Source organism: Cynocephalus volans, chromosome 7, assembly GCF_027409185.1.
Source record: "Cynocephalus volans isolate mCynVol1 chromosome 7, mCynVol1.pri, whole genome shotgun sequence".
Taxonomy (NCBI): Eukaryota; Metazoa; Chordata; class Mammalia; order Dermoptera; family Cynocephalidae; genus Cynocephalus; species Cynocephalus volans.
This window is the reverse complement of record NC_084466.1, coordinates 71,518,154-71,532,352: the sequence shown is the minus strand read 5'-3', so window position 1 is coordinate 71,532,352 and position 14,199 is coordinate 71,518,154. Positions and strand designations below refer to the sequence as shown.

Below are 14,199 nucleotides of genomic sequence, written 5' to 3'. Positions count from 1 at the left end.
TTTTTTGGAAATGACCAATAATACAAACTCTCTTTCTTGTGTACATACATGTGTGTGCACACACGCATGTCATACACACATTATACATTCATCACACAAAGCAAGCAGGGGTCATACCATTTTAAAAGTCACCCTTAGGTTTTAACTTTTTTAATGTAGTGGACCCAGCATAGTGCTTTGGATGTACTAGGTGCCCAATAAACATTTGTTCACCCAAATTAGTCATTTTTAAGAGAAAAATTCAAATCAGAGATGGGGGTGATGAGAGAGATAAATGAGAATAAAGGGGGAAGAAGAAGAAGGAAAGAAAAGTATAAAAAGAATTACAGTTAGATACAGATGTTTTCTAAAATGTTTAAAGATACACTCAAGCATAGTTGCATATTTAGAGGTAAGGTAGATACAAAATGAGAGTCAGAAGAGTAAAAGTTACAAAAAGAAAGAAGTAATAATATAGAAATATCTCCCCACTCTCAGTCTTTAAGTATGTCAGGACTCAGATTAAAAGACAGTTTAGTTTTTAACTGCTCCAGATATAAATGGAGCTATCGACACTAGATATGTACCCCTTGGTCTGAAAATATTAAACTAAAGATTAAATATGTCTTTGAAAATGGAAGGTGGCTCTCACTGCCTGGGGCATGTGAGGGTGGGCACGTGCAACAAAAGTTTACACCTGAAATGTGTTGCTTTAACGAACAGGCAACCACACACCTAAACAAAATGTTCCCTAGTGGCTCCAGAAAAGGAATATGACATCTGACTAATGTTAACAAAGTTTTAAATGTATATATTTCATATATAACTTATAACAATCATGCATTCGATCGATCTGCTGTTTATTCTAGACCTGATTTTTATTAGCTCCATTACAGAATTCCAAAATAAACATGGAAAAACTGTAACACAGAAGGCTAAAATAACTAATCCAAAGTCCAGCCATCAGACACAGAGTTTAGAACCTGATCTTTGGTCTACCTCATCAGTAATCATGGAGATACTAATCTTTTGCATTTCATAAATGTACTTTTCTGTAGTGTTATGTTGGTCTCTATTTTCTTACAACAAGAATTATAAATGCATAATTTATTTCTTGTAATTTTTTTTTAATTTGGTCAGTCTCCAACTGAATAATCCTTTTGTTACTGTCACAGCTGGAGCAGACTATGTGGGCATCAGTCGTAATTTAGATTTTGCACCTGGAGTCAACATGCAGACTCTTCGTGTTACCATTCTGGATGACCTCGGACAACCAGTGCTGGAAGGAATTGAAAAATTTGAACTGGTGCTTCGTATGCCTGTGAATGCAGCCCTCGGCGAGCCCAGCAAAGCCACAGTGTCCATAAATGACTCTGTCTCTGATTGTGAGTGTCTATTAATTCTACAGTGATAAGTAAAATGAGAAAATATATAAACTATATTAGTTTGCTAGGGCTGCTGTAACAAAATATTACAGACTGGGTGACTTAAATAACATAAGTTTATTGTCTCACAATTGTTGGCTGTAAGTCCAAAATCAAGGTGTTGGAAGAAGTGGTTCCTTCTGAAGGCTGTAAGGAAAGAATGTTCCAGGCCTGTCTTCTTGGCATGTAGATGGCCATCTTGTCCCTATGTCTCTTCATGTCATCTTCTCTCTGTGTGTCGCTGTGTCCAATTCTACCCTTTTTATGAGGACATCCATCATATTGACCTTATCTATGAATAAGTTTGTATTCTCAGGTACTGAGCATTAGGACTTCAGAATACGAGTTTGTAGAGGACACAGTTCAACTCATACAAATACCCTAGATGACCTCGTCTTTCTTTCTCCTCCTGATCTTTTGATAGAATTAGACAGTCTCAGAAGAAAACTTTTAGTCTTCTCATATTTTAAAGATAAAAAGTGGTATTATCATCAGTATCTGGGTTGTCTCTAAAGAATACCCTCACCACAGATGGCTGGAACCACGTGGAACTGCACAGGACTTTGAGTGTCAATGGTCTTTTTCAGCTTCTCAAGACAGGACACTTTCTGTCACCTCCTTCACTCAGACACTCCTGAGATTTCCCTAATAAGGTGCCAAAAACGTTGTCCAAGACAACTAACTGCTGGACATATAGCAGAGAATTCTGAATACTCTTCAACCATGATGATTCTGACAGTGGTCAGGAGAGTCTAACCTATCGTCAGTGAGACCTGTATTTAATTGACGTAGCAAAGATGTCACCTAAAAATTATATATACACACACACATATATTTTGGGGGTCTTCAAAAGTTTATAGAAAGATTTGTATAATCTTTTAATTCTATTTTTCCACAAACTTTTTGAAGTACCTTTGGTTTTTTGGGGGGTTTTTTTTGGTTTTGTGTGTGTGTGTGTATACATGAGGGCACTTCAAAAAGATTATGGAAGGATTGATATTATCTTTTTTTGTTTGTTTTAGAGAACATTTTATTCAATAAAAGTAAATCAAATAAAGAATGGATTAAGGATTTGTTGTCATTTTGTGTTACACAAAGATATCTGGGTTTACCTGAAAGCAACAACAAAAAACTGTAGCACATTATGAAAAACTCTATTTAGTGATGTTAAAGGCAACAAATAGATTATACTTTTCAATTCTCTCTCAAAGGCACACTACACACAAAATAATTTGTGACCCATCTTAGTTTCCTTACAGTAAGCAATAATAACAAAAGTAAACCATTTTATCCCTCGTGAAATTGTTGTCTGTTGAGAGAAGTATGAGAAAATTTCTTTTTTTTTAAATTTAATTTTATTTTGTCCATATACAATGTGGTTGGTTACTGTGGCCCATTACTGAAACCTCCCTCCCTCCTTTCTCTCCCCCCTCCCTCCCAACAACCTCATATCTGTTCACTTGTCCTATCAACTTCAAGCAATTGTAATTGTTGTGTCTTCTCCCCCCCCACCCACTTATTTGTGTATTTATTTATTTATTTTTAGCTCCCACAAATAAGTGAGAAAATGTGATATTTCTCTTTCTGTGCCTGACTCGTTTCACTTAATATAATTCTCTCTAGGTCCATCCATGTTGTTGCAAATGGCAGTATTTCATTCTTTTTTATAGCTGAGTAGTATTCCATTGTGAAGATATACCACAGTTTCCTCATCCACTCATCTGATGATGGACATTTGGGCTGGTTCCATCTCCTAGCTATTGTAAAGAGTGCTGCGATAAACATTGGAGAACAGATATACCTTCGACTTGATGATTTACATTCCTCTAGGTATATTCCCAACAGTGGGATAGCTGGGTCTATCTGCAATTGTTTGAGGAACCTCCATACCATTTTTCATAGAGGCTGCACCATTTTGCAGTCCCACAAACAGTGTATGAGAGTTCTTTTTCTCTGTAACCTCGCCAGCATTTATCATTCACAGTCTTTTGGATATTAGCCATCCTAACTGGGGTTAGATGGTATCTCAGTGTGGTTTTGATTTGCATTTTCCGAATGGTGAGTGATGTTGAGCATTTTTTCATATGTCTGTTGGCCATTCGTATATCTTCCTTTGAGAAATGCCTATTTAGCTCTTTTGCCCATTTTTTAATTGGGTTACTTGTTTTTTTGTTGTCAAGTCGTTTCAGTTCCTTGTATATTCTGGATATTAATCCTTTGTCAGATGTATATTTTGCAAATATTTTCTCCCACTCTGTTGGTTGTCTTTTAACTCTGTTAATTGTTTCTTTTGCTGTGCAGAAGCTTTTTAGTTAGATATAACCCCACTTGTTTATTTTTCCTTTGGTTGCCCATGCTTTTGGGGTCGTATTCATGAAGTCTGTGTCCAGTCCTATTTCCTGAAGTGTTTGTCCTATGTTTTCTTTAAGAAGTTTTATTGTTTCAGGGTGTATATTTAAATCCTTAATCATTTTGAGTTGATTTTCATATATGGTGAGAGGTATGGATCTAACTTCATTCTCCTGCATATGGATATCCAGTTATGCCAGCTTCATTTGCTGAAGAGGCAGTCTCTTCCCCAGTGAATAGGCTTGGTGCCTTTGTCAAAGATTCATATTATCTTTTAATTTGATTTTTCTACAAACTTTCTGAAGTACCCTCATGTGTACATACATATATATATGTACATACACATACATATGTATTTATGTACACACTCACTGTCAACTTTCCCAACATGGTCTGGATAAACTCTGCTTATAATTATGTGCACAATATTTAATGGTCTTCATATCAAGAAATTCTGCTAGGCTCATGACTAAGCAACATATATAGATACAAATATGATCTCTGGTTTTATATGCTTTTTAGCACTTTATTGCTTATCCTTATTCTACAAAATAGGCAGAGCAAAATAGGAATCAAAATTCTTAAAGTTGAGTGATAGGCTCCAGGTCAAAACACTGGCATGTGACTGAGTGGAAACTGGGATCCATTTCTTCTCACTTTTCCATGATTCCACTAAACAAATCTTCTGAAATGCCGTTTTCCTTAAGGAAATTTCTGTCCACTTGATCCTTGAATTTATTTGTTTTTCTCAGTGCCTAAGATGCAATTCAAAGAACGAGTATATACTGGCAGTGAAAATGATGGGCAGATAATTGCAATGATCCACAGGAGTGGGGATGTCCAGTACAGGTCTTCAGTGAGGTGCTACACACGGCAGGCGTCAGCACAGGTGATGATGGACTTTGAAGAACGCCCAAACACTGACATCTCTACCATCACTTTCCTCCCCGGTAAGTTTCAGCTTGAAACTTTTATACAAAGTTTGAAGAAGCCAAGTTTTTTTTGAGAAGCATATATAATGGAAATACAAGTTCCTTCACTTTAAGGAGCTTATGACATGGTTTTATGTAAACTAAATGATGATAAGGTAAGGTGGATTTTAAGGGGTCAAATGAATGCCCTTTTCGTTTCTGTATTAACTTACTGATTTCTAGGCATGTGCTCTATTGTTCATTCAAAACTTAGTAAATGGACAAGAGCATATCAAATGTGCAGATTTTACAATGCTGAGAACTGAACTTAATGTTTAAATGAAATGAAAGGGGAGGAAATAGATCTCACTTTTTAATATGTATCATGTCTTAAAATATTTGATCACTTTGATTCAGTAATTGTACTTATAGGAATATATTATTTTATTTATTTATTTATTTATTTATTTATTTTTATTTTTAAAATTTATTTTATTTATTGAATCAAAATCGATTATACATATTTTGGGGGTTGAACATTGAGATATATTGATTAAATCAGTATTACTAGCATATATATTGTTACAAATCGTAATTATTCTTTATGCCCCTTGTCCAATCTCTCCCCTCCCCCCTCTAATTGCCCTAGATTTCTTCTCTCCTTCTGAAAGAATAATGGCTACTCTGTTAATGTGTTGCCTAGATGATCTGTCCAATGCTGAGAGATGTGATCAGGTCCCCCAATATTATCATAGAGCAGATGCTTCTTCTGTCACTCTGAAATGGGTTTTGTGGAAAGAGACATCCTCTTCTTTTCTTTGTCTCTGCTGGTGACTCTTCTTGTGTGAATGCACTCCAGTGGTTGGCGGACCATCTGTGTAGTGGTTGTGGCATCTAGCTGCTTTTGCAGCAACCATGTTTATTGTGGTAGCTTTGGTGGGCCACCAACATGGAGGTGCTGTTTTTGGTACGCTCCTTAGCACTGGCGGTATCCCTGGTTGTGGGGTGTGTTTGGTCCCCTTCTCCATGCCTCTGGTCCCTGGGCAGGCCCCTAGGCACTGGTGCCATGTCCCTAGTTGTGGGAGAGGGGTCCAGTCCCCTTCTCCATGTCCCGGGTCCCAGGGCAGGCCCCAAGGCACTGGCGCCATGTGCCTGGTTGTGGGAGGAGGGTCTAGTCCCCTTCTCCATGCCTCGGCTACCCAGGTGGGCCCCAAGGTGCTGGCGTTTTGTGCCTGCTGTGGGAGGGGGGTCCAGTCCCTGGCTCCATAACTCAGGTCACTGGGCAGGACCTGAGGCACTGGCTTGGTGTACCTGGTTGTGGGAGAGAGGTCCAGTCCCCTTCTCCTTGCCTCTGGTCCCTGGGTGGGCTCCGAGGTACTATTGTGGTATGCCTTGTTGTGGGAGGAGGGTCTGGTTCCTGGCTCCATGCCTCAGGTCCCTGGGCAGAGCCTGAGGCACTGGTGTGCTGTGCCTGGTTGTGGGAGAGAGGTCTGGTCCCCTTCTCCATGCCCCAGGTCCTTAGGTGGGCTCTGAGGTGCTGTCATGTTGTGCCTGGTTGTGGGAGGGTGATCTGGTCCCCGACTCCATATCCCAGGTCCCTGGGTGGGCCCCAAGGCACTGGCTCAGTTTGCCTGGTTGTGGGAGGGTGGTCCGGTCCCCTTCTCCATGACCTGGGTCCCTGGCTGGGGCCCAGGGTGCTGGCATGGTGTGCCTGGTTGTGGGAGAGAGGTCCAGTCCCCTTCTCCTTGCCTCAGGTCCCTGGATGGGCTCCAAGGTGCTGGCATGTTGTGCCTGGCTGTGGGATAGATGTCTGGCCCCCTTCTCCCTGCCTCAGGTCCCTGGGTAGGCCCTAAGGTGCTGGCATGGTGTGCCTGGTTGTGGGAGGGGGGTCCAGTCCCCTTCTCCATGCTTCAGGTCCCCAGGCTGGCCCCGAGGCACTGGTGCAGTTTGCCTGGAAGTGGGTGTAGGGTCCGGTCCCCATATCCGAGCCTCCGGTTCCCAGGCAGGCCCCAAGGTGGTGGTAGTGTGCCTGGGCTGAAACTAATTATTGTCCTTTGCTTCTAACATGGGGGAACTTCCTGTGGGAACCAGTACTTGAGCTGTGTGGTTGTTTAAATTGCTACTTTGCTGCTGTTTCCCTAGGGAAGGTTTTTTGTGCAGCTCAGGGTTTAATGGTTGATGGTACTTCCAGCTCTCCAGAGACCCGGTGGATCTGTGTTCTGTAGAATCTCTGATCTGGGCCTGAGTTTTTTCGTCAAACTGCACCCCATGCAATTCTGTATTCCTGACCAGTCTCCACTGAGTGGTCCTGTGCTGATCGGGGGGCAGATCGGCTGTCCTTGCTGTGTCCCAGGGTTCCCCTGGTGGGCCCTTCTCCCCCACCACCTGAGCTCCAAACACTTCCCATGGATGGGCCCTGCACCGGTCCCTTGTGATGACTCACCAGTCCCTGAGTGGCTCCTTTTTTCCGTTGTTCTGGCTCCTCGCTCCTGCGTGGGTCCAGGGGAACCCTATTAGTGGTCTTGCTGTCCTGGGGGCCGCCAAGGCCCTCTTCTCTCCTGCTGCCTCCAAGTAACTACCTCTGAAGGGCACAGCTGCAGCTTCTGCTGGCTCGTTATAGGAATATATTCTAAGAAAAAGAATCATAAATGTACAGAAACATTTCCTTATGTGGATGTTTATCACAAAGTTTTTATAGTAATGAAAAATTGAAAACAACTTAAATGGTCAACAATTGAGGAATTATTTATTTGAGCATCCATATGATGGTATATTCTGTAGCCATTAAAAATGTTTTAAAGAATTATTAATGAAATGTGGAAAAGTTTAGGATATAATATAGGCTCCACTCTTTAGAGGCAAGGACCTAATTGTTCTTGACTCAATGATTTGTTCAATAAGTCAAAAGTCAGTAATACCAGAAACTAGTAGTGTGGTCAAATTAACAATGACCAACTAGTACAAGGCTGCTAACTTTGCTTCCTGAACAGAATGCTAGAAATTCATAAACGAAATTGGCATTTACTCTTTTTCCTTGCTCATTTTGTTTTCTAAGATGAGGGACAAAACAGAAATTTTAAAATTCTCTGTTCAGATAAGGGCCCGTCAGACATTTTTTTGCACTGACGCAGCCGGGAAAAAAGCAGCATCCTTGACCTGGTGGTGCATCCATTCTAGTTGCAGATGTATCCTTTCTGGACTATGGGGTGTGATTAACACATTATTATTGTTGCAGGTGAGACTGAAAAGCCTTGTATCCTTGAGCTGATGGATGACGTCCTCTATGAGGACCTAGAGGAGCTCCGCCTGGTACTTGGCACTCCACAAAGCAACTCTCCTTTTGGGGCTGCAGTTGGTGAACTAAATGAAACTCTGATAAGGATCCGAGATGATGCTGATAGTAAGAAGTCATCTCCTGTGCTCAGCTGTGAATTGGCACCTGAAATCCATCCATGTTGAAGTTTTAGGTGGCTCAGAAAATAACCCCCTCTTTCTGACTAGGGTTTCAAAAAAATTGAGAAATAGGAAAAGGACTAAGACAAATGGGGAACAAAATAAACCATTAAAACTGATAAAGGTTGATGGTAGAGGATGTGGCTTATATCTACATACTGAATTTGAAACATTCATACCTGCCCCACCCCCATCACCTTGAGTACAGGTAGTCCTGGGCCGACAGTTTCCTCCTCTCCCCCTTTCGGTGGCCTGCTGCTATATAATTAATGCACACAGGGACAGCCCAGAGCACATGCTGTGTGGGGGCTGGTTAATTTGGGGGAAGGAGCTTGGGTAGAGAGTCAGCTTCTCCTTCTGTGCTCACCACCAATATTGAGTAAGGGGATACAGAAGCCAGAAGTGTCGTCGTAATTAAGCTCCTCCTACGTGGAAAGAAACATTCGACATGGGGAAAAGGCATTTCCCATATTAACAATTTGATTTGTCTTTGTTTCCCACAATTTTAGAGAGTGTTATTAAATTTGGAGAAACTAAGTTCAGCGTCACTGAACCCAAAGAGCCAGGAGAGTCAGTGGTTATAAAAATTCCAGTGATTCGCCGAGGAGACACTTCGAAGGTTTCCATTGTGAGAGTGCACACCAAGGACGGGTCAGCCACCTCAGGAGAGGACTATCACCCTGTGTCGGAAGGTACGGGGCTCCCAGGGCCTGTCTCCTGACTAGTCAGGTCAAGGCTGTGTGTGAGCACTGGTGCCCTTGAGGAAAAGAAGAGAAACATCCCATTGAAATAAAAATAGACACATGGTTACATTCATCTTCTTCAGGAAAACAAGGAAAATGGAATTTATTTCTACTATTTTTCTTTTGGGCTTACAGGGTTTATATGTTAGAGCTTAGGGAAATTTTGAGTAGATGTGCTAGATGACCTTCTGTTTTGAGTCACTTTAACTTTCTACTGATTTTACCTTTGTTATACTAATGAGATATTAAATAATAATTTTCCTGTAATTTTCTATTACATAGAAAATTTGCATGATAACTGTGATGATCATCTATTTTAGTTTAGCAAACACCAGCAAATCCAAAACCAAAGCTAAAAATTTTGTGATTTTGTGTTAGCAGAGGCACCAACCACAGACTCCACGAATGCCCTGGGGCATAGGAGCCTCTTATGGATGCCTTTCTTCCCTCTCTTGTGAAGTTGGGGACCATTTCACCATTTAGTTTTATGAGTAATTAAAACAAATCAGTTCTCTCTCTCTCTCCCTCTCTCTCTCCCTCTCTCTCTCTCTGAATTATTTGCTGACAGAATACACATAAATTCATATCCTAAATTAAGTTTGTAAATTATTTAGAGTTCTATTTATCTACTTTCCTACCTCTTACTACCAGCAATTGTTAGGTCTTTATGATCATAGCACTTCAGCCATTCATCTTGATCTTGAAACTTACAAACAAAATTTACTGAATCAGTCACACAGTTAATGAGGCAATAGGGAAAAATACCATCTTCTACAAAGGAGCTTGTATTTTCTTTGCATATATGGTAAAAATCTGATAAACCACTGCAGAGCTTCAAAGTTATCCATAGATTATTCTCTATGTAGAGAAAGATAATTTATTTAAAATAAATCATATAGAACTCAAAAGAAGAGAAAGCAAAAATGATTAGTTACTGAATTAGAAAATCTAAAGTAAGTCTTTCTATAATGAGCAGAATTTACATGAAAGAAAAACCTTCGAAATAGTGACAATATGACCTTTAACAAATTGTTTTTTCTTGGAAATAAAACAATTATTTTTACTAAAACAAACAAAATTATAGCTATGTAGTAAACTGACATATGAAGTCCAAAAAACATTAAATAATATTAAACTCAGCCTGTGTATCTTTTATTCTATAAATGTCAACTTGTAGTTTATAATGTTTATAATAAAAATTTTAAGAATTTTTTTTCTGAAACATGTTCTAATTTCTTCTTTTATGGTCCAAACGGAAGAAAGTCCTTTGCAAATAAACAGAAAAAAAAATTAAATGTGGAATAAAAGTTAAAAGTTTTGTGCTAAGAAAGTCTAAAATGACAGATCAAAACAAATATGATTGAGAAAATGACTACCTATCATCTAGCAAGTGTACTATCAGAAATAATAATTCATTTTTTATATTTTTATTGAAACATAATTATACATGTTTGTGGGGTACAGAGTTGACTATCAGTATTTGTGTACAATATGTGATAATCAAATCAGGATAATCAGCATATTCATTATTGCAAAACATAACCGTTCTTTGTATAGATTAACCAATTTCTCCCTAACCCCCTCTCCCTCCCCTTTTCCACCTCCAGTAATCACAGCTCTGTTCTCTCCTAAAAGCTCAACATGTTATTGTGATTGTTCTTTCTTTCTTGGCAAATGGGGTAACTGTTGTATCTAGAAATAGATATAACTACTTTAAAAGATAAGTCTGTCTTACTAACTTAATATCAAAGAAAATAAGTCCTTTTTGTAATTGATAATAAAAAAAATTAAAGAAGAAAAGAAAACAATACACTGGAGATGCATTTTCTTCTGCCAGACTCTAAAGGTTTTATAATTTAGAATTATAATGATTAAACTGCAATTACATTAGAAAGCAAAATCTGTAATCTTCTCTAATTAGAATAATTATGCCTTATTATATTTTATATTTTCTCTTCTGAACCAGCTTCTTGAAAGGTATAGAAAAACTAACAAAATTATTTAGATGTAGCGGTACGGTCAGATGCTTAACCATGAGTTCAATCAAACCCAATAATTTCTAATGTTTTAATAATTTTGAAATGAATAGTTAAAAAAAGGATTCTAATGATTGGATTTAATTTCTATGACAATGAAGCAATCCTTTTTGGTGAGAAGAGACAGGGGTGAGGGAAAAAATATCACTAGCATTCATCTAAAATAACTTTTCCAAGTTTCCCAGAATAACAACAAATCCTTTTGAAATATTATTTGATACTCTCTTAAAAACTCAACTATTTTATGTACATTTATACACAGTGTAAATACTATTCACACTTCATTATACCTGTGATTGCATTCACCTGAGTTGGGTCCTATTGGTTTAGAAATTCTGGGGAATAAGAAGTGAGTTTGTCTGGTTATATCTCAATATCAGAATTATTCATTCCCCATATTAGAACTACTAATTGTCTGTGCCATAACTTAGCATTTTCTAAAACTGTGGGCTGACAAATCAATATCTCATAATTAGAGTCTTTTTTAAAATCAAAAAGAATGGGCTAGAAAATGTTAGAGTGCGTCACATATGGTAATAATAAGTGGCATTTGCTAAACTTTTGATTTCGTTTGACATACATATGTGCACACAGACACAAATATACGGGGCCACAATGTAAAATGTAGGCTAGAAGCAGAAAAGCTTGACAAAAACTTCTAATATTCATATGCAAAAGATTTAAATCTGGGGTTTTGCATTTGTAGAAATTGAGTTTAAAGAAGGAGAAACCCAGCACATTGTTGAAATTGAAGTAATTTTCGATGGGGTAAGAGAAATGAGAGAGGCCTTCACTGTTCACCTAAAACCTGATGAAAATATGATAGCAGAGACGCAGGTGAGTAATACCATATGTATATAAATTTATGGCCGCATTTTATCCAAGAAAATGCGTATATGAGCAATGACGTCATGTCCAATGAAGTAATGATACTTTGTACAAGCCTTACACGAAAAGGATGTGCATAATCCCTTTGCGCTGCCTAAATAGTATTCTGATTAGATCATAATATTCATGTTTGTAGAAACTCGAGGACTAGATTCACTGACCCCACATCAGCCTGCTTCCCCTTCCCACATCAGTCAGTCATGGTTGAACTTGAGACTAACCTCCAGAGAGAAAGCATCAGCCCAGCACAAAGATGAGACTTTGTGCCGCATTCATTCAAGCATGCATTTTAACCCACAAAACTGTTTGCTAAACCTCAAAATCCCCACCTGTTTCTTCTAGCTCTATCAGAAGTTGATGTCCAGAGCCTCATGACAAAAAATGTTACAGCCCTAAAACTCGTTTTCTGTGCTTATTTAACTTATACTGTATCCTGAACCAGATTTTCCTCAAGATAAACACAATTTCCACAGAATTTTAACCTTTACACTGAAAATAATTTTTAAAACTACATGTCATTTTAGGAACAGCTCAAATTTTACATCTATGCTTCACTTTACTATACTGCTTTTATTATTTGTTTTACTATGAGTATGAGGTCAAATTGGGAAATTTTTTTCCTTAAGTATGTTCACATTTTGTAATCTTTGCTTGATGGTATTTCTGCTACAGTGCCTTGCTTTTTTTCAAGTCAAAATAAAGTTCAAGATGTGTAAGCAGAAAGTTTTTATTAAATATATTTTTATGTCTTGATCACATAAAAATGAATCTTTTGTTGTTATTTTTATGTAGTGCATGAAATTCTTTTGGGTGAAAGGAACAGAGATTCACTCAAATTACTTCCAATAATAAAAAGTTTCTTTTAAGAATGTACATGTAAATATAGGTTGGGAAACTGTGATATGTAGCCAGATATCGAAAGGTCATTCAAGAGCCAGAGCAAATTTATGGCAAAGTGTTCTTGTCACCTTGCCTGGCAGGAGATGCTCCCAGTTCCTCCTCTGTATGAAACTCAAATTCTCCTGCTGCCTGTGCTTCGGGCAATGCCTTTAAAGCTTTGCTTATCACTGGTATCTCCTTCTTCATGGCCCAAACCATCCCATGACCTCTGTGATCTCCCTTTCACAGATCTGCCTTTCAGCTTTCTTCCCACTGTTAGCTAATTGACTTTTTCATAGAACTTTCTCTTCACAAGCCCAAGACAGATTTAGCTACTATTACTACAATTGGAGAGAAGAATTAGAGCCCAAATACCTCGTGGGCTGCTGGTCAGTCTTGGGATTAGCTTCCCCAGGCTCAGGCACCCTCCCCTGGAACCACAGGATGTGAACAAGGTGCCAGGGTCAATTGCAACAAACCATATAAGGCCCATCATTGTGCAGAGGTTCTAGGTATGACAAATTTCCTCATGATGAGGCCGTGGGTTTTCCAGGCAATATGAGTATTGTTCTGTAAATAAAAGCACCAAAAGTCTAATATTTCACTAATCAATGATAATTCTCTTTTTCTTCTAGGTGACCAAAGCCATTGTATATATAGAAGAAATGAACAGCATGGCAGATGTCACTTTTCCTTCTGTCCCTCAAATTGTGTCCTTGCTGATGTATGATGACACTTCCAGAGCTAAAGAGAGTGCTGGGCCCGTGTCTGGCTATCCTGTTGTCTGCGTCACAGTGAGTAGGAAATTGACAAAATTGAGGAATGTTGTAAGATAATTATTTTAAACAGTTATAAACTTGATTTAATATATATGGGCTTTTTCATGAAAAAATATAAGTAAGATAATACCATCAGGTTTAATCTTTAAACTTTGGAAAGGAAAATATAGCATTAATCAAATAAAGCTCTCATTTTTCTTCCTTCACCTAACAAAGGTTAATTAACTGATCTGTACATAGTGTGTTATCTTGGGGTCTGTCACTGATAGAAAAATAAATAAGGTAAGAACTCCACTCAAGGAGTTTAAAAATAAGGAAGAGAAAAATATATAGGAATTATTAATAGAAAGCAAAACATGATCGTTGTCATGAGAAGGATACAAATTAGGAGCTAGATCTGCAACTTCATGAGTGAGGCTTGGGATGTTGAGGTGGAATTTCGATAGTTTAGGATAAGAGTCCTATAAGAGAAAGTCATTCCAGAAAGAAGTGATTGCAACACAAGCTACAGCTAGAGCAATAGCATAAAAAATGGCATATTATCATTACTTTTTTACTTGTTTTCTCTTGACTCTAAATTATAAACTCCTTGTGAACAAAAAGTATGGCCTACTTATTTTTATATCATAACATCCTTAGTATAATGACCTGTACATAATAAGTACACAGTAAATGTTTACTGAATTAACAAAGCAGAAATAATAATTTAGTGCCAAATTATAGAGACCTTTAAATGTCATGTGAAGGAATTGGGACTT

General features: G+C 38.3%; 1 protein-coding gene across 1 annotated transcript in view; it reads left to right on the top strand.

Annotated features, from left to right (window-relative positions):
• The window catches only part of FREM2 (FRAS1 related extracellular matrix 2), a 186,520-nt gene that overhangs the window by 145,771 nt on the left and 26,550 nt on the right, over positions 1-14,199 (top strand). Inside the window, exons 8-13 of the mRNA XM_063101477.1 lie at positions 1,155-1,364; positions 4,505-4,702; positions 7,899-8,063; positions 8,626-8,808; positions 11,602-11,732; positions 13,298-13,456. Of these exons, the coding sequence (XP_062957547.1) occupies positions 1,155-1,364; positions 4,505-4,702; positions 7,899-8,063; positions 8,626-8,808; positions 11,602-11,732; positions 13,298-13,456 (1,046 nt within the window). The remainder of the gene's footprint in view (positions 1-1,154; positions 1,365-4,504; positions 4,703-7,898; positions 8,064-8,625; positions 8,809-11,601; positions 11,733-13,297; positions 13,457-14,199) is intronic.